Source organism: Hyperolius riggenbachi, chromosome 1 (genome assembly GCF_040937935.1).
Source record: "Hyperolius riggenbachi isolate aHypRig1 chromosome 1, aHypRig1.pri, whole genome shotgun sequence".
In the NCBI taxonomy this organism is placed as follows: domain Eukaryota; kingdom Metazoa; phylum Chordata; class Amphibia; order Anura; family Hyperoliidae; genus Hyperolius; species Hyperolius riggenbachi.
Genome location: NC_090646.1, coordinates 663,504,355 through 663,527,086, shown reverse-complemented (window position 1 = coordinate 663,527,086; position 22,732 = coordinate 663,504,355). Strand labels below are relative to the sequence as shown.

The window sequence follows — 22,732 nt, the reverse complement described above, 5'->3', positions numbered from 1 at the left end:
TGCTATACAATACAATTAGTGCGGTCACAGCCAGGTACAGGTATACATGGACTGGTGGTATTACACAATACAATGTGCAGATGTCACACACACACAGCTCCAGTGCCAGTAAAAGGTATACACTGAATGTGCTGGCCCTGGCACATGGCTGCGACACACAGGGCTGTATAATGCCATGCAGTGGGCCACACACACAAAAAAAAACACTTCACAGGAAAATTAGCTCTGAAAAAAGCTGTTTTGGTGAGGTGCTAACAAATATATCAGCTAGCAGCAAGCTACAAGAGCCTAACTAAGCTTTCCCTATGTCTGCAGCAGCTTCCTCTCCCTTCTCTCACTACAGCAACACACAGACTGAGGAAATGGCCGATGCAGCTGCCTTATATAGAGGGGGGGGCTCCAGGAGGAAGTGTAGCCTGATTGGCTGCCATGTGTCTGCTGACTGTGATGTAGAGGGTCAAAGTTTAGCCCAATGATGTAGTATAGGGGACGGGTCAAACTCGCATAAAGTTCTTGTTCGATCGCGAACCAGCTTTGTTCACGCGACCAAGTTCGCGGGCGAACCGTTCAGCCATCTCTATCCCCAATTGACCAGTGACCAGTTTGTAGCAATAAATTGGCTCACACTGTATACTAGTACCCGTATATAAATTAAACATCACATGTATTAAAAAAATAGTATGACACAATTTTCAACATGTTTCATGAACAAATCTCACAGTAATGTTCACTTCTTCAGGAGTATTATTCCCAGCTTGCTAAGGGAAGCAAAGTGCGTGCTGGTATCTAGAATTATAAAAAAAAAAGAGGCACAATGAATACACTGTGGTGCGGTGAGTGCAAATGGTCCAGGGAATCCAAGGAGAGACAAGATAGAACAAGAAGAAAAAAGATGAATGGAATAGGGCCTAGAGGAGAAAGAAGAAAATAGCAAACTGCAAGAAATGTGACCAAAATACACCTGAAAGAGGTCCAAAGGAACATAGTACTGAGGCTCCACAAAAACAAATGGACTTCATAGTAGATGAGAATGAAAAGTGTGACTATAGGTGTGCAAAGAAGAAATAGACAAGACTGTAGCCTGACAGTCTCGACTATTCCCACTCCTTGTTGTAGAAGTTTTAAGATAATGAAATAAATAACATATATATCTGTCATTTTATAAATGGTACAGTATTTGGAGTGAACTTTCTTATTGTAGGGTGTGTGTATGTTACAGTGAGTCTGTTACAGTGAGTCTTGATTGATCACACATTTATAAGTCTGGTTAAATGTTTCGTTTAACTGAAAGCAGAGGCGTAACAATAGGGGCTGCAGACCCTGCACCCACGGGGGTCCCCCCAGGGCTGTGTTGGGGGGCTGGAGGGGTCGCAGCATGAAGGGAAAGCCATGGCCACACATCGGCGGGGAGGGGGATGGTCCTCCCCCCTCCTCACCTTGGGCTGTCCCCTCTGTGCTCTCCTCCAGCATCAATAATGACTGTGCAGGCAGCGGGCGGCGGCAGATACACGTACCTTCCTGCATTCCACTGCGGGTTTTCATCGAACTAGTGTCTGACACTGCTTCCTGTAGACCATCCCCTCTCCCTGCCGATGTGTGGCCATGGCCTTCGCCTCTTGCTACAACCCCTCCAGCCCCCCAAAATGGCCCTGAGCGAGCCCTTGGGCATCAGAATTTCTGCAGGGGGGGCCAGGTGGTTTGTAGTTATGCCCCTGACTGAAAGTATGGAAGCATGTCTGAAAATATGTACTAACAGTTACTGGGTCCTCCCAAGAAATATGTGTGCTGATGTATGTATGCAAAAAAGCATAATTAAAAAAAGAGGTGAGAAATGTAAAAAGTCAAATGTTGTGCTGATCTGTACTAAAGGAGCACGAGTATGAGTGGAAGCTGAGTTGCTGCAAATGAATTGTAGTAAATTTAACTTGAAACTGCATTCATACTGATATAAATGTGTGGAGAATACTTCTGTTAAGTTACTAAAAGCTACGTTCATTCTAGTTTAAACTTTTTCTGTTCATATTTCAAAGTATGACGCAAACAATTCTGTGAATGATTGGCTACTTACCGTATTTTTCGGACTATAAGACGCTCCGGACCATAAGACGCACCTAGGTTTAGAGGACAAAAACCATGGAAAAAAATATTCGTAACCCGGTGCCTCCATGGTCCAGGGGCGTCTTGTGGAGCTTTTTTTCAGCATATACAAATTCAGAGAAAAGTGGTGTGGAAAGGCAATCCAGTGACTTAGAATACAGGTGCTGCTTGTCTTTGTAATCTAAAGTGTAGAAGGTGACAAAAAGAGGGGGATTCTCACTATATGTAAATTAAAGGTGGCTATGGCTCAGTAAATAGACCTCACCTGATGAGGTAGGCTTTGCATAGGAGATAGCCTTTAGAGCTGTGTCTCAACTTTCAGATTCAGACTAGGCATGTGGCAGATCCAAAATCCATAGAATGCAGTCAGAGATCCTGTGGTACTGCCTGGCGTTCACCGAAACGCCAGGTAGTAGTAAAGCTGTTCTGCAGCTTTCATGATTTTCCTGGCTGAGGGTGACTGCATGGAAGTGTGTGAGCTGCCAGAAGAATGGGTGGGGGCTGGAGAGGCTACAATGGCTGCCAGGTAGTGTGGGCTGCACCTGAAGCAGCATGTGCCTGGATGGTACCCCTTGATCACTGACAGAAGGTGTTGTATCAACCAGTGGTGCTCAACAGAGCTCGAATATTCGAGTAGCTCGAATATTCGAGCTCTTTTTCAGCTATTCGAGCTCGGTATTCGAGCTCCGAATAGCTGGAGATATTCGAATGGGCTATTCGAGTGAACTCGAATAGCACATTCACTATTCGCGCTATTCGAGCTAACAGCGCTATTCGAGCTCGAATACCGAGCTCGAATAGCGTCATAGCCCAGATTGATGTCCTCAGAGCCAATCAGAGGGCTCCCAGGTCCTCTGACAGCAGCCAATCACTGAGGGGGACCCTGGCCAGCCCCTACCCTATAAATAGCGGCCGCCATGTTAGGTTTTTCCGTCCTTGCCTGACTTTGTACAGAGAGAGATCTGCTCCTTTGTGCTTTGGCTTAGCAAGAGCTTTATTGTGGTCATTCACCTAGCGTTTTTGCTCACATACACCTCCTATATACACCTATATTGTTGTTAGTTAGATAGACATTGTATTTTAGTTAGTAGCTTGTGTGTTACTAGAGAGCCAGCTGCTGCAGGCAAGCTTACACAACTTTAGGCCTCAGGGCCTGCCTGTGTGGGCAGCTCAGCTGTTCTCTCCTGTCCTCTGTTAGTTTATTTCTTATCTATACCAGTATTTCTGCTGTCCTTTACTAGCTACTGAGTGATTGTATTTTGTATTGTAGTTATATAACTGTACTAGGACACTCACTGTCACTGTTTGTTCATAGCTCCTGCGTGTGACCGTGTGTGTGTGCGTGCACTGTCTGTAGTGTACACACACTCTATTTCCTTCTGATTACTGATTAATTATTGTAATTTCTAGTTGTACTTCCTGACTGTTACTACTTACTTACTGTACTAGGGACACTCACTCAGTCACTGTTCATAGGCTAGCTCCTGCGTGTGTGTGCGCGTGCACTGTCTGTAGTGTACACACACTCTATTTCCTTGTGATTACTACTGATTACTGAATCTGATTAAGTTGTAATTTCTAGTTGTACTTCCTGACTGTTACTACTTACTTACTGTACTAGGGACACTCACTCAGTCACTGTTCATAGGCTAGCTCCTGCGCGTGTGTGCGCGTGCGTGCACTCACTGTCTGTAGTGTACACACACTCTATTTCCTTGTGATTACTACTGATTATTGTAATTTCTAGTTGTACTTCCTGACTGTTACTACTTACTTACTGTACTAGGGACACTCACTCAGTCACTGTTCATAGGCTAGCTCCTGCGTGTGTGTGCGCGTGCACTGTCTGTAGTGTACACACACTCTATTTCCTTGTGATTACTACTGAATCTGATTATTGTAATTTCTAGTTGTACTTCCTGACTGTTACTACTTACTTACTGTACTAGGGACACTCACTCAGTCACTGTTCATAGGCTAGCTCCTGCGCGTGTGTGCGCGTGCGTGCACTCACTGTCTGTAGTGTACACACACTCTATTTCCTTCTACTGAATCTGAGTGATTACTACTGATTATTGTATTTTCTAGTTAGTGTACTAGGGGACACACTCACTGTTCACTGTTCACACTTACTGATTACCGATTATTGTATTTTGTATTTGTACTGTACTAATCATTTAGCGATCTAATCACTTAGTGATTAGTGTCACCTCACCCACAAACCCACTCCATTAAAGTACCCCACTTTTCACCCGCCCTTTTTAAAAACGTTTGTGTTTACGCCCAAAACATCTAAGATGTCTGGAAGTGGCAGCCAGCGCGGTTTGGGCAAAGGGAAGGGCAGCAAAGGAATCAGGAGGAGAGGGAGCAGCATTGTGGCAAGCCGCGGCCGCGCCACCATGCACAGTTCCGCAGCAGCAGCGTCAGTGGCTAACATTCCTCCTATAGCCACTGGCCGTGGACGCCTTGGGCGCCGCCCAGCAGGAGCATCTGCAACTCACGCTGCAGAGACACAGCAGCAGCGTGTAGCACCTGCTCCGATTTTCCTCCAGCCGTGTTGGAAACGTCCAATTGAGGAAAAGGATGCAGCCACTGTGGTGCAACTGATGACAGAGGATGAGCAGCCCGCAATCAGCTCTGCATCCGAGGCCTCCACCCTCACCACCACCACCACCACCACCACCCCTGTTCGCAGCAGCCGCCCAGCAGGGCCTGGGGAGGAGGCCAGTTCACCGTCAGTCGCCGACCTGTCACTCAGCAGTTTTTTGACCCCAGGCACCATCAGGGTATTGTCTGCTGTTGTTGGCGATTTTGAGGAGGAGATGCTGATGGGCACTTTGGGGGAGGAGGGATTGGACAGCAAGACTGTGGCGACAGTCAAGCAGCCCATCCATGCATCAGGAGAGGAGTTTGGGGGGTCATCATCCCAGCAGGACATGTTTCAGGAGGGGGAGGATGATGATGACACGGTGACAGACAAAGACTGGGTGCCACCAGCTCCAGGGGATGTCGTCATCAGCAGCTCTGAGGAGGAGGAGGATGCGCTTGTGGGCCTTGCAAGGAGGCGCATCATTGCAAGCATTGGCAGCAGTAGGCAGGTCCCACAGCCTGCTGGTGTCTCAGGCTCAGCAGCAGCAGCATCTGCCAGTACCACCACCAGCTGCACCCAAGCCCCCACCCCAACCACCACAGGGAGACAGGCAGCAGCGGCTCCAGGCCGTAGGGGGTTGTTTTTGTCACCAATCTGGCGTTTTTTCACCATGCCCACAGTGTACAGCAAGGACGCCACTTTCAACCACTGTCAGCGGAAGTTAAACAGAGGTGCAGACCCCTTAAAGTTCAGCACCAGCTCGCTCATCAACCACCTTGCTGCGAAACATTTCCACCAGCATGAGGAGTTCCAGAGGCTGAAGGCTTCTGGTGCTGGCAGTGGCACCGTACCCATCTCTGCACAGCCTTCAGCAGCAGCAGCAGCAGCAACAGCAGCCACCCGCCCTCCTGCTCCTCCAGCAGCACCAGCAGGAGTATGGAAACGCACTGCTCCTCCCCCCTCTGAAACTCCTGCCGCCGACACTGAGGCCTGTTCTGGCAGCCAGTCCTCAGTGGCCTCCTCTGCTGTGTCTGCTGATTCCCGTGCCAGCAAAAGGCCACGCCAGAACCTTTTGAGCGAGTCCTTCCAGGGGGTGGTTAGGGCTCTGCCTCCCAGCAGCCGTCGCGTGCGGCAGCTAAACGGCTTGCTGGCACGGGCCATGTGCTCCCAACTCCTGCCGTACACGCTCGTGCAGGAGGGGAGCGACATGCGTGCGCTGCTTGCTTGTGCAGCCCCAGACTGGCAGCTCCCCAGCAGACACTTCTTCGCCCGCAAGGCCATTCCTGCACTGCACCGCTTTGTGATGGCCAATGTGGAGCGAGGGCTGGAGCACGCGGTTGGTGAAAGGGTCCACGTCACCATGGACTCCTGGAGCAGCTGCTTCGGGACAGGCCGCTACCTGTCCTTCACTGTCCACTGGGTCAGCTTGGTGGAAGGGGGTGAGGATGGGAGAGCAGCAGCGGGCACAGCAGCAGCAGCAACACAGTGGGTGGTGCCACCCCGCAGGGTCAGGGGAACTGCAGCAGGTTCCTCCGATCCTCTGCCATCCTCCGGCACACCTGGCCAAACCCCCCGCCTCAGCAGCAGCGTGAAGGCCCGCCACTGCCAAGCGCTGCTGCACTTGGTCAGCCTTGGGAAGACCAAACTGACGGAAACCCATGTGTTGGCCAAACTCCAGGAGCAGGAGAGGATTTGGCTGACCCCCAGAGGCCTCAGAGTCGGAGAGGTGGTGGCCAACAATGGGGCCAATCTGGTTGCCGCAATAGACAGGGGAAACCTGACCCACATCCCCTGTCTTGCCCACGTGCTGAACCTGGTGGTGCAGAAGTTCTTGCGCACCTACCAGGGGATGGGCGAACTGCTGGAAAAGGCAAGGAACGTTGTGCATCACTTCCGGCGCTCGGCTGCAGCCTGTGTGAGCCTGGAAGACGTGCAAAAGGAGCTGGAGCTGCCACGCCATCGGCTGATCCTTGACGTTCCGACTCGCTGGAACTCCACCCTGGCGATGTTGGAGCGTCTGGTTGAACAGAAGCACGCTGTCAACCAGTACCTTGCCCTGGCCACTGTGTCCGCCGCTCAGAGAAGGGACAGGACCAGCAACATCCCGTCCATCGTCCCCGATGATGACTGGAGGCACATGCAGCAGGTGTGCTTAGTGCTGGCTCCCTTTCTGCAGGCCACTAACATGGTGAGCAGGGACCATGCTATGGTCTGCGAGTGGGTGCCCCTGGTTTGTCTGCTGAACAGGGCCCTCGATGCTTTGCTGGAACAGGGAGCGGCAGCCTTGGACCAGCAGGAGCGTCATGCAGCTGCACAGTCCACCTCTGAGGGGGAGGAGGAGGAGGACTTGGTGGAGGTCCCTGACCTTGCTGCTGATGAGGGGGATCAGCACAGCGCAGCTGAGTTGGTGCGGGGGTGGAGAGAGGATGAGGCTGAGGAGGCAGAGGAGGAGGATGAGGACAGCACTGCCGTCGATGTGCCAGCACACGTGGCCCGCCTCTTCCCAATGGCAGCGCACATGCTGACGTGCCTGCGCAAGGACCCCAGGGTGATCCAGATGAAGCAGAGGGAGGACATCTGGATCAGCATGATGTTGGACCCACGCCTCAAGGGGAAGTTGAGCCAGTTCCTGCCGCCTGCAGGAGGAGACCCAGCGCAACAAATAAGGAGCTTGCAGCAGGCCCTTGTTGAGCGCTTGGAGGAAGCCTTCCCCCAGCCTTCCACCCCCACTGTCCAGCCAGCACAGAGGCAGCAGCAGGTGCCTGCATCCAGCAGCAAGCGCCCCACAGACCTGCTGTCTCTCAGCAACGAGCTCTACAGGACTGTAGAGGCTCCGGCAGCAGTGACTAGAGAGGAGGTGCATGCAGCAGCATCCTCCTCCGGTCACGGCCAGCGCCTGACCCGAATGGTGGCTGACTACATGGGGTCCTACAGCGGGCTTGACAGCGATGCCCCTGTTGATCCCATGGAGTATTGGGTCAAGCGCCTGGAGATCTGGAGCGAGCTGGCGCAGTACGCCCTGGAAGTGCTGTCCTGCCCCCCTTCCAGCGTGCTGTCCGAGCGCTGCTTCAGTGCAGCTGGTGGCGTGGTCACCGAGAAATGCTCAAGTCCGTCTCACAAGTCTGTGGACAGACTGACGTTTCCCAAGATGAACCAGGCGTGGGTGGAAGGCGAGTTCCTGGCCCCTGTTGTCGGCGAGAGGGGGACATGAACTGAAGAACCATCGTTAATGTGCCTTACCACCCTTTACCACCTCCTGGCTCCTGCTCACTAAGCCAGCCTGGTTCACTTTGACTATTACGTCGCCTGCAGCCACACATTTTACACCTACAGTGGGCTGCTGTGTACTGCCCTTCTGCTGTCTGTCTGTGTTTCCCACTGCCAGGGTACACAGATTTACCTTCTGCTGCCACTCTGCCACCAGCTATTACGTCAAACAATAGCTATATCTGTCTGTGTAATTTTCTATAAAAAACAAAACAAATAAACCCAAAAAAAAAAAAAAGTTTAAATTTTTCTGAGGTGCCCGGGTTGAAAACTGTGTTGTCCCAGTTGTGTATTGGACACGATGTGGGCTGCACGACCGCTGTCTGGGACCTCCTGCCTGCTGTGTTTATTTACAGCCCTGGTATCACCGCTAGGTACCAGGGCTATTATGTCACGCTGCCTGCCTGGCCTTCTGCCACACTCACACTACTCCTCCATTCCTCCTGCTGCTGCTGCTGTCTGTCTTTGTTTCCCACTGCCAGGGTACACAGAATTTCCTTCTGCTGCCACTCCGCCACCAGCTATTACGTCAAACAATAGTTGCTCACATTACTCCTCCATTCCTCCTGCTGCTGCTGCTGTCTGTCTGTGTTTCCCACTGCCAGGGTACACAGAATTACCTTCTGCTGCCACTCTGCCACCAGCTATTACGTCAAACAATAGCTATATCTGTCTGTGTAATTTGTTGTAAAAACAAAACAAATAAACCAAAAAAAAAAAAAAGGTTTAATTTTTCTGAGGTGCCCGGGTTGAAAACTGTGTCGTCCCAGTTGTGTATTGGACACGATGTGGGCTGCACGACCGCTGTCTGGGACCTCCTGCTGTGTTTATTTACAGCCCTGGTATCACCGCTAGGTACCAGGGCTATTATGTCACGCTGCCTGCCTGGCCTGCTGTCACACTCACACTACTCCTCCATTCCTCCTGCTGCTGCTGCTGTCTGTCTGTGTTTCCCACTGCCAGGGTACACAGAATTTCCTTCTGCTGCCACTCTGCCACCAGCTATTACGTCAAACAATAGTTGCTCACATTACTCCTCCATTCCTCCTGCTGCTGCTGCTGTCTGTCTGTGTTTCCCCCTGCCAGGGTACACAGAATTACCTTCTGCTGCCACTCTGCCACCAGCTATTACGTCAAACAATAGCTATATCTGTCTGTGTAATTTGTTGTAAAAACAAAACAAATAAACCAAAAAAAAAAAAAAAAGGTTTAATTTTTCTGAGGTACCCGGGTTGAAAACTGTGTTGTCCCAGTTGTGTATTGGACACGATGTGGGCTGCACGACCGCTGTCTGGGACCTCCTGCTGTGTTTATTTACAGCCCTGATATCACCGCTAGGTACCAGGGCTATTATGTCACGCTGCCTGCCTGGCCTGCTGCCACACTCACACTACTCCTCCATTCCTCCTGCTGCTGCTGCTGTCTGTCTGTGTTTCCCACTGCCAGGGTACACAGAAGTTCCTTCTGCTGCCACTCTGCCACCAGCTATTACGTCAAACAATAGTTGCTCACATTACTCCTCCATTCCTCCTGCTACTGCTGCTGTCTGTCTGTGTTTCCCACTGCCAGGGTACACAGAATTACCTTCTGCTGCCACTCTGCCACCAGCTATTACGTCAAACAATAGCTATATCTGTCTGTGTAATTTGTTGTAAAAACAAAACAAATAAACCAAAAAAAAAAAAAGGTTTAATTTTTCTGAGGTGCCCGGGTTGAAAACTGTGTTGTCCCAGTTGTGTATTGGACAAGATGTGGGCTGCACGACCGCTGTCTGGGACCTCCTGCTGTGTTTATTTACAGCCCTGGTATCACCGCTAGGTACCAGGGCTATTATGTCACGCTGCCTGCCTGGCCTGCTGCCCCACTCACACTACTCCTCCATTCCTCCTGCTGCTGTCTGTCTGTGTTTCCCACTGCCAGGGTACACAGAATTTCCTTCTGCTGCCACTCTGCCACCAGCTATTACGTCAAACAATAGTTGCTCACATTACTCCTCCATTCCTCCTGCTGCTGCTGCTGTCTGTCTGTGTTTCCCACTGCCAGGGTACACAGAATTACCTTCTGCTGCCACTCTGCCACCAGCTATTACGTCAAACAATAGCTATATCTGTCTGTGTAATTTGTTGTAAAAACAAAACAAATAAACCAAAAAAAAAAAAAAAAAGGTTTAATTTTTCTGAGGTGCCCGGGTTGAAAACTGTGTTGTCCCAGTTGTGTATTGGACACGATGTGGGCTGCACGACCGCTGTCTGGGACCTCCTGCTGTGTTTATTTACAGCCCTGGTATCACCGCTAGGTACCAGGGCTATTATGTCACGCTGCCTGCCTGGCCTGCTGCCACACTCACACTACTCCTCCATTCCTCCTGCTGCTGCTGCTGTCTGTCTGTGTTTCCCACTGCCAGGGTACACAGAAGTTCCTTCTGCTGCCACTCTGCCACCAGCTATTACGTCAAACAATAGTTGCTCACATTACTCCTCCATTCCTCCTGCTACTGCTGCTGTCTGTCTGTGTTTCCCACTGCCAGGGTACACAGAATTACCTTCTGCTGCCACTCTGCCACCAGCTATTACGTCAAACAATAGCTATATCTGTCTGTGTAATTTGTTGTAAAAACAAAACAAATAAACCAAAAAAAAAAAAAGGTTTAATTTTTCTGAGGTGCCCGGGTTGAAAACTGTGTTGTCCCAGTTGTGTATTGGACAAGATGTGGGCTGCACGACCGCTGTCTGGGACCTCCTGCTGTGTTTATTTACAGCCCTGGTATCACCGCTAGGTACCAGGGCTATTATGTCACGCTGCCTGCCTGGCCTGCTGCCACACTCACACTACTCCTCCATTCCTCCTGCTGCTGTCTGTCTGTGTTTCCCACTGCCAGGGTACACAGAATTTCCTTCTGCTGCCACTCTGCCACCAGCTATTACGTCAAACAATAGTTGCTCACATTACTCCTCCATTCCTCCTGCTGCTGCTGCTGTCTGTCTGTGTTTCCCACTGCCAGGGTACACAGAATTACCTTCTGCTGCCACTCTGCCACCAGCTATTACGTCAAACAATAGCTATATCTGTCTGTGTAATTTGTTGTAAAAACAAAACAAATAAACCAAAAAAAAAAAAAAAAAAGGTTTAATTTTTCTGAGGTGCCCGGGTTGAAAACTGTGTTGTCCCAGTTGTGTATTGGACATGATGTGGGCTGCACGACCGCTGTCTGGGACCTCCTGCTGTGTTTATTTACAGCCCTGGTATCACCGCTAGGTACCAGGGCTATTATGTCACGCTGCCTGCCTGGCCTGCTGCCACACTCACACTACTCCTCCATTCCTCCTGCTGCTGCTGCTGTCTGTCTGTGTTTCCCACTGCCAGGGTACACAGAATTACCTTCTGCTGCCACTCTGCCACCAGCTATTACGTCAAACAATAGCTATATCTGTCTGTGTAATTAGTTGTAAAAACAAAACAAATAAACCAAAAAAAAAAAAAAGGTTTAATTTTTCTGAGGTGCCCGGGTTGAAAACTGTGTTGTCCCAGTTGTGTATTGGACACGATGTGGGCTGCACGACCGCTGTCTGGGACCTCCTGCCTGCTGTGTTTATTTACAGCCCTGGTATCACCGCTAGGTACCAGGGCTATTATGTCACACTGCCTGCCTGGCCTGCTGCCACACTCACACTACCCCTCCATTCCTCCTGCTGCTGCTGCTGTCTGTCTGTGTTTCCCACTGCCAGGGTACACAGAATTTCCTTCTGCTGCCACTCTGCCACCAGCTATTACGTCAAACAATAGTTGCTCACATTACTCCTCCATTCCTCCTGCTGCTGCTGCTGTCTGTCTGTGTTTCCCACTGCCAGGGTACACAGAATTACCTTCTGCTGCCACTCTGCCACCAGCTATTACGTCAAACAATAGCTATATCTGTCTGTGTAATTTGTTGTAAAAACAAAACAAATAAACCAAAAAAAAAAAAAAAGGTTTAATTTTTCTGAGGTGCCCGGGTTTAAAACTGTGTTGTCCCAGTTGTGTATTGGACACGATGTGGGCTGCACGACCGCTGTCTGGGACCTCCTGCCTGCTGTGTTTATTTACAGCCCTGGTATCACCGCTAGGTACCAGGGCTATTATGTCACGCTGCCTGCCTGGCCTGCTGCCACACTCACACTACTCCTCCATTCCTCCTGCTGCTGCTGCTGTCTGTCTGTGTTTCCCACTGCCAGGGTACACAGAATTTCCTTCTGCTGCCACTCGGCCACCAGCTATTACGTCAAACAATAGTTGCTCACATTACTCCTCCATTCCTCCTGCTGCTGCTGCTGTCTGTCTGTGTTTCCCACTGCCAGGGTACACAGAATTACCTTCTGCTGCCACTCTGCCACCAGCTATTACGTCAAACAATAGCTATATCTGTCTGTGTAATTTGTTGTAAAAACAAAACAAATAAACCAAAAAAAAAAAAAAAAAGGTTTAATTTTTCTGAGGTGCCCGGGTTGAAAACTGTGTTGTCCCAGTTGTGTATTGGACACGATGTGGGCTGCACGACCGCTGTCTGGGACCTCCTGCCTGCTGTGCTTATTTACAGCCCTGGTATCACCGCTAGGTACCAGGGTTATTATGTCACGCTGCCTGCCTGGCCTGCTGCCACACTCACACTACTCCTCCATTCCTCCTGCTGCTGCTGCTGTCTGTCTGTGTTTCCCACTGCCAGGGTACACAGAATTTCCTTCTGCTGCCACTCTGCCACCAGCTATTACGTCAAACAATAGTTGCTCACATTACTCCTCCATTCCTCCTGCTGCTGCTGCTGTCTGTCTGTGTTTCCCACTGCCAGGGTACACAGAATTACCTTCTGCTGCCACTCTGCCACCAACTATTACGTCAAACAATAGCTATATCTGTCTGTGTAATTTGTTGTAAAAACAAAACAAATAAACCAAAAAAAAAAAAAAAAAAAAAAGGTTTAATTTTTCTGAGGTGCCCGGGTTTAAAACTGTGTTGTCCCAGTTGTGTATTGGACACGATGTGGGCTGCACGACCGCTGTCTGGGACCTCCTGCCTGCTGTGTTTATTTACAGCCCTGGTATCACCGCTAGGTACCAGGGCTATTATGTCACGCTGCCTGCCTCATTGACTGCCTGCTGCCACACACTCATCCTCCTCCTCCTGCTGCTGAATTTACCTCCTGCTGTCTGTGTGTTTCCACTGCCAGGGAGCACATACAATGGCGCTTCCAACATGCGTGCGCCACCAGCTATTTGTTACGCTCAAAAATAGCTGCATTTCTTTAAAAAAACCAAAAAATTATATATACTTTTTATTAATACTGTGTGATATTATTTTTAGAGGTGTCCGGGTTGAAAACTGTGTTGTCCCAGTTGTGTATTGGACATGATGTGGGCTTCACGACCGCTGTCTGGAACCTCATGCTCTGTATTTACGGCCTGGTACCACCGCTAGGTACCACAGCCTATTATGTCTCGTCTCGCTGCCTGCCTCATTGACTGCCTGCTGCCACACAATCGTCCTCCTCCTCCAGCTGCTGAATTTACCTCCTGCTGTCTGTGTGTTTCCACTGCCAGGGAGCACATACAATGGCGCTTCCAACATGCGTGCGCAACCAGCTATTTATTACGCTCAAAAATAGCTGCATTTCTTTAAAAAAAAATATAAAAGAGAAATAAGTGAAGAAGAAGAAGACGATATAGAAAAAGAAGGAGGAGAAGAAGAAGGAGAAGAAGAAGAAGATGAAGAAGAAGATGAAGAAGAAGAAGATGAAGAAGAAGATGAAGAAGATGAAGAAGAAGAAGATGATGAAGATGATGAAGAAGAAGAAGATGAAGAAGATGAAGAAGAAGAAGAAGATGAAGAAGAAGATGATGATGAAGAAGATGAAGAAGAAGAAGAAGACGATATAGAAGAAGAAGAAGAAGATATAGAAGAAGATATAGAAGAAGAAGATATAGAAGAAGAAGATATAGAAGAAGAAGATATAGAAGATAAAGAAGAAGAAGAAGTATATACAGTACTGAACAAGAGGAAGTCAACAGCGTTATGCTACGCAGAAGAGCAGAGCGGTGAAGACACACAGATCGCGGTGCTCGTGGCAGCTGCAGTATTAAAAAAAAGTCCCGATAGCCGTGTAAGGAAGCTTCATCCCCCTCCCCACAATCCCAGGGCAGAGCGAGTACCTCCTCCAACAACGGAGATTCCCAAGCCGAACCGCTCTGCAAAGTCGCGGCAACTACACCAAGTGCATCAGCCGCGGGTTCCGGTCTACTTCCGGGGGCCTAAATTAGCGTCCACATGCTGCCTGCGCGTGGACTAGGACTTTGCAGAGCGGTTTGGCTTGGGAATCTCCGTTGTTGGAAGAGGTACTCGCTCTGCCCTGGGATTGTGGGGAGGGGGATGAAGCTTCCTTACTCGGCTATTGGGGCTTTTTTTAACACTGCAGCTGCCACGAGCACCGCGATCTGTGTGTCTTCACCGCTCTGCTCTTCTGCATAGCATAACGCTGTTGACTTCCTCTGATAGCCCCACACATACTAGGATTGCGGGGAGGGAACTTCCTTACATGGATAACGGGGCTTTTTTAACATTGGAACTGCCACTTGTGAGCCTCCGCCACACTGCTTATCAGCAGCCTTGAATGCAGCCGTTAGCTGCTTCCAGTAAGCCCCACGCATTCCTCTGATAAGCTACATCTGACCGCACATTCGGACCATACGACGCATTGCCTTTTTCCCCCCACTTTAGGGGGAGAAAAAGTGTGTCTTATGGTCCGAAAAATACGGTATATACCAGGCATTAGGGATGGTCGGAAATGACCATTTCCTATTCTGTGGAAATTCAGGTTTCATTTTCCGACTTCCTTTATTCAGATTTCTGATTTTCCAATTTCCTCTGAGTATTTTACTGTGATTGGCAGGTTTTTGTCTTACTGAGGGTGTGTACAGAGAGGAATGCGAAAGTGATTCCTGCTGCATACTAGAACAGGTAAAAAAAAATCCCCCCCCCCACCTCCACCTCTGCACCCCAATAATGATCCCCTTTAAAGAGACACTGAAGCGAAAAAAAAATTATGATAGCCCATTTGGTTAGTGTTTTTTTTTTTTTTTAACATAGCGTAAAAGCGACATGTGTGTTCACTTCTAAGCTAGGATTGTATACCAGTCTCTAATTGGCTTGGCTTCTATGATGTGTGATTGTTGAGGACAGTTTTCACATGACCCAGTATTTTATATACAAAAAACAAGAAACCACAAGCAACAAGATATGTTTCAACAATTTTATTGCAAAACAATGAAGTTGTTAGGTTTCTATTGCATTTAATAGGCATGATGGAGGCGTCTAAAGGAGCCAACTCTGGGGCTTGAGGCTCCCCAATCGTTGTATCTCCTGTATTCTCCAGGTCTCAGGTAATACTGGCGCCCTCTATAGTTGGGTTCATCATAGAACATCCAGTAGCCATCTTGGACGTGGGCGGAGTGGATATCATGGAAGCGGAACCTCTCATGGACATGGGGACAATCTTCAGTGAACTCCATCATCTGACCTCTGAAGTCCTCCCTCTCGTAGATCCTGATTCTGAAGGAGCCTTGGTGCTGGTAAAACAAAAAGGTAACATACAACTTTGATAACATAAATTAGTAAAGTGGCTAAGACACAACAGTAATCCCAATGTTTAAATATTCTTATAATGAACAAGGAGCTGAATAAGTACAGTTGGCAGGTGTAAAACCTCTCTATGGATATATTCCCTTCTTCCTTCACTCCTTCTTCCTTCACTGACAGCAGATCAATGCACCGTTTCAACTTTAACCTTCTTGGCGGTAACCCCGAACGTAGTTCGGGGTAAGCCGCCGGAGGGTGCCGCTCAGGCCCTGCTGGGCCGATTTGTTTAATTTTTTTTTTGCTGGACGCAGCTAGCACTTTGCTAGCTGCGCCAGCACCCTGATCGCCGCCGCGCGCCCGATCGCCGCTATACGGTGCGGCGCGCGGCCCCCCCCCCAGACCCCGTGCGCTGCCTGGCCAATCAGTGCCAGGCAGCGCCGAAGGGTGGCCCGGGACTCCCAATGACGACCCGACGTCAGTGACGTCATTCCGCCCCGTCGCCATGGCGACGGGGGAAGCCCTCCAGGAAATCCCGTTCTTTGAACGGGATTTCCTGATCGGAGATCGCCGAAGGCGATCGAAGAGGGCGGGGGGATGCCGCTGAGCAGCGGCTATCATGTAGCGAGCCCTGGGCTCGCTACATGATATAGAAAAAAATGTTTTTAAAAAAAACTGCCGCGCTGCCTCCTGGCGTATTTTTTTATACCGCCAGGAGGGTTTTAAACACCACATGACTCCGACTTCCTTGTAGACACCATGGCTTCTACCAGCACCAGCCTTACTTTCTGTGTCTGGTCACCGCCCCTTTCCCCAGAACACACTGCCTTTCATAGCCAAAACATCACTGTAGGACACTTTCAAGGAATCTTTGAAGTATAAAGAGATTGTTTTCTAGGTGGGGGAAAGGGAAGGCCTGGGGGAGAAAACCAGAGATACAAATTCCTGTCCATCTGCTATGAAGCATAAATGTTATCCTAGGCTTGTTCAGGTATTACATCACAGAGCTTGTTTCTTATAGTATGGAAGCTCCTCAATTACTTGACTTGAAATGAATGACTTTTAACAAATTTGATAAGTGATTCAAAAGTTTTACTTTACATTTTCTTTGAAGCTATTTTTTGTGTTCGATTGGCTTGAGTAACTCATAAGCCTCATTTGTGTTTTATTACCTGGGGGCTCATCCGACAAGACCTGATGGAGTCATTGTAGCCCATCCATTGCTGGAAATCGGGATATTCTCCTCTGTGGAGGAAGTACTGGTGTCCTCTGTAGTTGGGGTGCTCATACAGGATCCAGTTACCACTTTCTACACGGATAGAGTTGCATCGGCTGAAGTAGGAGGTCATGTCAGGACATTCACCGTTACACTCATAGGAGCGTCCCTGGAAGTTCCTATCCTCGTAGAAGATGATCTGTGGAATGAAGATGGGGAAATGTAATTTATAAATCATGAACGTAATTACTGATACTCAGGGGCATGGCTGTGTTTTTTAAGGGCACTAGACACATCTGGGCACCATATCTAGGCTGAAATGTGGCCCAGGTGTGCACCATGGCAAATGATTGACAGGATTTATCTCTTAAAGTGTACCTGAGACAACAGGACATAAAAGTTTTATACATACCTGGGGATTCCTCTAGTCCCCTCCACGCCGATCACTCCCTCGCTGGCATCCTCTGCCTCCTAGATGCATCGGTAGAAGCTCCATTATGTTCGACCACTCGGGGGCCAGTCGGTGCAGTCCACCCGATCGCACTCCCCTGTCGCGCTCCCATAACTGGGAGCACAAAGCGCCTTCACGGTAGTACTCTGCACACTCCCAGCTACAGAAGCACGGCAGAACGTGTGCGCACTTCCAGGCTGCGCCTGTGCAGCACGCCCTGACTCACAAAGATAACGGAGCTTCTACCGATAGATCCAGTAGGCGGAGGTTGCCCATTAGGGAGCGATCTTTGTGGAGGGGGCTGGGGGAAGCCCCAGGTCTGTATAAAACTTTTATGTCCTGTCGTCACTGGTTCACTTTAACACTATTTTATCATGTCCCTCTCTCCCCTTTATTTCACTTTCTTCCCTTCTATTAAATCTCCTTTCTACTTTATTTATTTGTCTGCTTTCCCTTCCATTTGATTTCCTCTTTCCCTTCCTCCTCTTTTCTCTGCCACCTCCCTTTTGTCATCTCTCTTAGAGATGAGCACAAATTTTGCACAATGATAATTTTGCATCGTAATTCGCAATTAAGATGCAAAATTGTAACACAAAATATTGGCTAAAATCGCAATTAATTTTGTGTATAAACATAATCAGGAACCACAATTTTGCAATTTCGTCTAGATTTCATGTAGTTTAGTGTCGACTTTAGCAGTTAATAGTAAAGCTCCCATACATGTAATTTGTCACCAAAATTGATACATATGTTAAGGAGAAGAGTGAGAATAATTAAAAAAAAAATCAATTTTAATCACGCAAAGGAAAATGGTTTTAAAACTCAGAAAAAATGACCATTTTTCCTTTTCATTGTTAACGAGTTACCACACCGCGGGCAGTATATCTACATCCCTGTGACTGCATCTGAAGTCCCAGGGACGTAGATATCAGTCTATTGCCGCTGTCCACACTCCCTCACTGAGATCCGTTAGTGTATAGATTAGTGAACTGGAATACAGTTCCCATTCACTGATCTAAGTGCCCAGTATCAATGACTACCGCCAACAATAAAATGCTGAAGTTCACTTACTTCCTGTAACCCATGTATACCGTCTAAAAGTTAAATCAAAATAAAGTGTGGGGGTCATCTAGTGGCCAAAAAGTAAAAGTACTGTACACCTTAAAACTTCAATGTTATTTTAAATACATTTAAAATAGCATTGATTAACTCTTCAGCTCCCCTACCATGGTTACTCACATAAAACTTTTAATTAAAAAAAAGACATTTAAAAAAAAATTACATAAATAGTTAACTTAGGGACAAAACTTTTTGATATGTATGTGAAGATTATCTATTACTGTTTTTTTTTTGGGGGCAAAAAAAGTGCTTGTGATTAGTGACGGACGCAAAACTAAAGAAAATTCGCCTTTATTTCCAATCAAAATATTGTCGCCATATATTGTGATAAGGACATAATTGAACCAGTGTAATAACCAGGACAAATAGGCAAATTACATACATGGGTTTCAATTACGGTAGCATGTATTATTTTAAAACTATAATGGCTAAAAACTGAGAAAAAATAATTTTTTATTTTTTTTTCTTATTTTTCCTGTTAAAATGTATTTAGACAACAAACAAATGACAGCGCTCATAGGCTGCAACTGAATTGTAGACTAACAGAGGCATGCAGAGCCCCACAGGGCTAAATACATGCCTTGAATGCAAATCAGATGCAAATCATGTACTAGTCCTAATCTATAATTTGAATGCAAATTGATGCACATGGATGCAGCTAGCCATAAGTATACTTACATGAGTTTTGTACAGCAGGAGACATTGGCACTGTTAGTCTACAATTCAGTTGCAGCCTATGAGCGCTGTCATTTGTTTGTTGTCTGCTTGAGAGAAATGTGTATACCATTTTATGACTAGCAGCACTAGGAAAAAATCGTGTTTTTATTGTTAGACTAGCGGTAGGTCTTCCCCGAGAGGACCCGTCACCGCCGTGGGGAAGTCTAGTAGGGAATAATTTGTGCACATATTATTTATACTGAAGCTAACGTCCTCCTTTGCTGTACCTGTTTTGAATGCATGTTGTGTATTTTAGTCCACAATTGTGGAGCTCTGCACATCTATTGCAGGTAGTCAGTTCGGGTGCAGCCTCTGTTAGGAAGCGCTGCCAATGTCTCCTGCTGTACAAAATGTATTTAGAATAAAATAATTCTTATCATAATGCACCACCCAAAGAAAGCCTAATTGGTGGCAAAAAAAAAAGGTAAAGATCATTTTGTTGTGATTAGTAGTGATAAAGTTATTGGCGAAAGAAAGGGAGGAGCGTTGAAAGGTGAAAATTGCTCTGGTCCTAAAGGGGAAAAAACTCTCAGTTGTTAACTAGTTAAAATCAATTTTCTCAAAAACTACAAAGTCTTTTTGACTTGTACTCTTCTCCTTAAAGGGAACCTTAACTCTAAAAAAAAAAAAACATGACTTTCACTTACCTGGGGCATCTACCAGCCGCCTGCAGCCATCCTGTGCCCTCGCAGTCACTCATGGCTCCTCCGGTCCCCCGCTGCCAGCTAGTTTCGGTGGAGGAAGCTATCGCGGACATTAACACGTACATTTTTCCGCGTTACAGGTTGAATGTGTAAAAATTTACGCATTGCACCTGTAACGCGTAAAAATGTACTTTTTCAACCCCCCTTGTCAACAGCTTCCCTTTTCTACATGTCGCTTCTTCTTCAGCCTCCCTTTTCCCTTTATGGCCTTATCTTCATGTGAGGCAAGCCCTTTTACACGGGGTTACATCACATGGAAGATTAGGGAAGGATGAGGGCATAGGAGGTGAAGGTTTCAGATCTCTTAGGGAAGGTTAAAAATAGGCTAGGTTAGTTTGCCCCTTTGGCCTCAACCCTATGTCCTAAATGTATGATACTTAACCCCGACTTTTTGCATTTACTGCAGCAAAGATAACGTTTGAAAACAAGTTGCAGACTTCCTACATGACAGTATGGGCTCATCTGGTTCCCTTAAAACATGTATCCTAAACCTGATGGATTAAGGCACCACTAAATTCAATAAGGTCCTCCTTTTAGAAACCCTGTTTGCCGTAGAGCAATGCATGGCCTTCAGATGGTTGACACCTAGCTGTCTCTCTATGGAAGACTGGAAAGCCAAAATTAAAAACTCTGTTCCCCACAGCATCCCTCAAAATTCAACAAAATCTGAGATAAATGGCTGCTGTATCCCTGTATTTAACCATTTTTGTACACTGTCAGGTTTGTTTCGATTTTATTATCTTGAAATACCCCCTTACTATGGGCAGGCTGGCATTGTACTACTTCGGGGTCGCAATGTCCCGGAAAAATACGCATGCCCGTGTCAGTACACGTCCATTAGTACGCATGCCCTGGCCTGGCAGTGACAGTGAGTGTCCTTGATTGCAACAAAGCACGCCCAGCCACAGGAGCATAATCAAGGACGCGCACCGCTGGGCCAGGGCATGCATACTAATGGACGCGTACGGACACGGGCATGCGTATTACTCCAGGACAGTGCGACCCAGAAGTAGTACAAGGCCAGCCTGCCCATAGCTGTTCGCCTACATCACTAATGAGAATCTCTTATGCCTCTTATTTGTTCTATGCTGGATTTTTAATGTATTGTATACGTTATTTTCCTATATACAGTACTCTTTGACTTTTAGTCAATGAAAAAAAAAATAGTCTAGGTTTATCAGCTAAGGCTAGGTGCGAGTTTTGGTTGAGAATAGGCTGGTGGGCTAGACTCAGGTATAAGGCAGGGGCCAGAGGGTGAGGTCAAAGTTAGTCAGAGAAGGTGTGTGTGTGTGTGTGTGTGTGTGTGTGTGTGTGTGTGTGTGTGTGTGTGTGTGTGTGCGTGGGGGGGGGGGGGCAGTGATACATTTCAACACTTCAATAAGATGTCAATGCTAGGGTTAGGCCACATATGTAAGTTGGGTGCTGGAAGATAACTGAAACTGGCTATAGACAGAACTTACTGATACCAATACTCCTGGCCAAAAAGGACTGGATACCCAGCTATTTAGCACCCTGCTAGACCAAATCCACCCATCATCCAACGGACAAATACGTTCCAGTTATCTCTACAGCTGCCATAGACCTCATGTTTTTCTCCAACCACTATACACCCTGATACACACATGGACAAATCTATTGCTATTTGCTCACCTTTCCCATGTTGCTTGCTGTGTTCTCGTACTCGTTTCTGTGGGCACCGGTGACTGGCATTGGGAGAGTGGTCCTTATATACATCCTATACGGCTTTCATAGTGATCTTGCTTGACACGCAGAATAAATGGCATTTTGTCCACTTCTACTGAGTTGAAGTTGCTTTGTGCTTATAGCTATTCTTTGTGTCTTTTCTGCTTGTATCAGCTGTTAGGTTTACCTACCCTGAACAAAACCTTGCCTGTGTGTCGAGTCACATGAATGGACTGACATGTGTATGTTGCGGTAAGCTCTTCCAGGTCATCATTCATCCTATATCTACTGCAGAGCTGGAGGCGTGGCATTCACTTTACCTGCTTTGCTCAGTCCTAGAACGTTTAGAAACTACCATGCTCTTTCCATTCTATGATGGCTGCAAAAATAAATAGCAATTCAGTAAACTTTCATGTAGGTAAATTAATCTGCAGGGAGAAAACCACTGTGTATATGCTGTTTCTGCATTCATGCCAGCTTGTTTCCTTTAACCTATTTAACCCTTTCTAATCCTTTTTCCACATCACCCAAATCCTCCCCAGCACCAGTGATGAGCCAAAATGCTGGAATTCTTTTTGCATGAATTGCCGCAAAAAGAAAGTTAAATTCAACTTTCGAGCAAAAATACCATTGAAAATCATTTTGTAATAAGTTTGTGATTTTTCTATATTTCGGACAAATTTTCACGCTAAAAAATAAATGTTTTTTGCGTTTTCGTGAAATTTTTTAACAAAAATAAATGATTCTTACATTTTCCCTATAAAAATAAAGATTTTTTTTGGTACTTATCCGTTAGCCGGGCGCATCCTCTAGGTGGCGACAAAACTCCACCAGAGTTACATCTTTCCCTACTATCCATGTCGGCCTGGAGGGGGAATAGTAATTAGCGCCACCTAGAGGATGCGCCCGGCTAACGGATAAGTACCTTTTTTTTTATATCCGCAAATGTTTCGCCATATTAGGAAAATATAATGTGCTTTTGCAAACATTTTCTCAAAATCGAAAATACAATTTTTGATAAGAAAATTACTTTGTGAGCAACACTGCCCAGCACCTCATTTTTTCCAGAGTGTTGGGGAGAAGGGGGGCATGGGTGATCTAGAAAAAGGATCTGGAGGCTCAACACCTTGCATCAGTGGCAGGGGCATGGCCAGCACCAGCTCTTGGTTTTAGCTCCGCCTCTTTGCACAAGCACCAGCGTAATAATGTTGCTACACGGTGCTGCGTGCTGATGAAAAGGATCAAAGGGGACACTGTGACAAACAGGATCTGGCAGCGGTTCCCCGTGA

General features: G+C 47.4%; 1 protein-coding gene across 1 annotated transcript; it reads right to left on the bottom strand.

Annotated features, from left to right (window-relative positions):
- Nucleotides 1-15,258: 15,258 nt before the first annotated feature.
- On the bottom strand, nucleotides 15,259-21,447 carry LOC137532288 (gamma-crystallin-3-like). Its single transcript, XM_068252655.1, has 3 exons — nucleotides 21,411-21,447; nucleotides 16,726-16,968; nucleotides 15,259-15,546 (listed from the first exon to the last, which is right to left on the bottom strand). Exons 1-3 carry the CDS (start codon nucleotides 21,417-21,419, stop codon nucleotides 15,271-15,273), a joined length of 528 nt encoding a protein of 175 aa, XP_068108756.1. The 5' UTR covers nucleotides 21,420-21,447; the 3' UTR covers nucleotides 15,259-15,270.
- Between the last annotated feature and the right edge of the window lie 1,285 nt (nucleotides 21,448-22,732).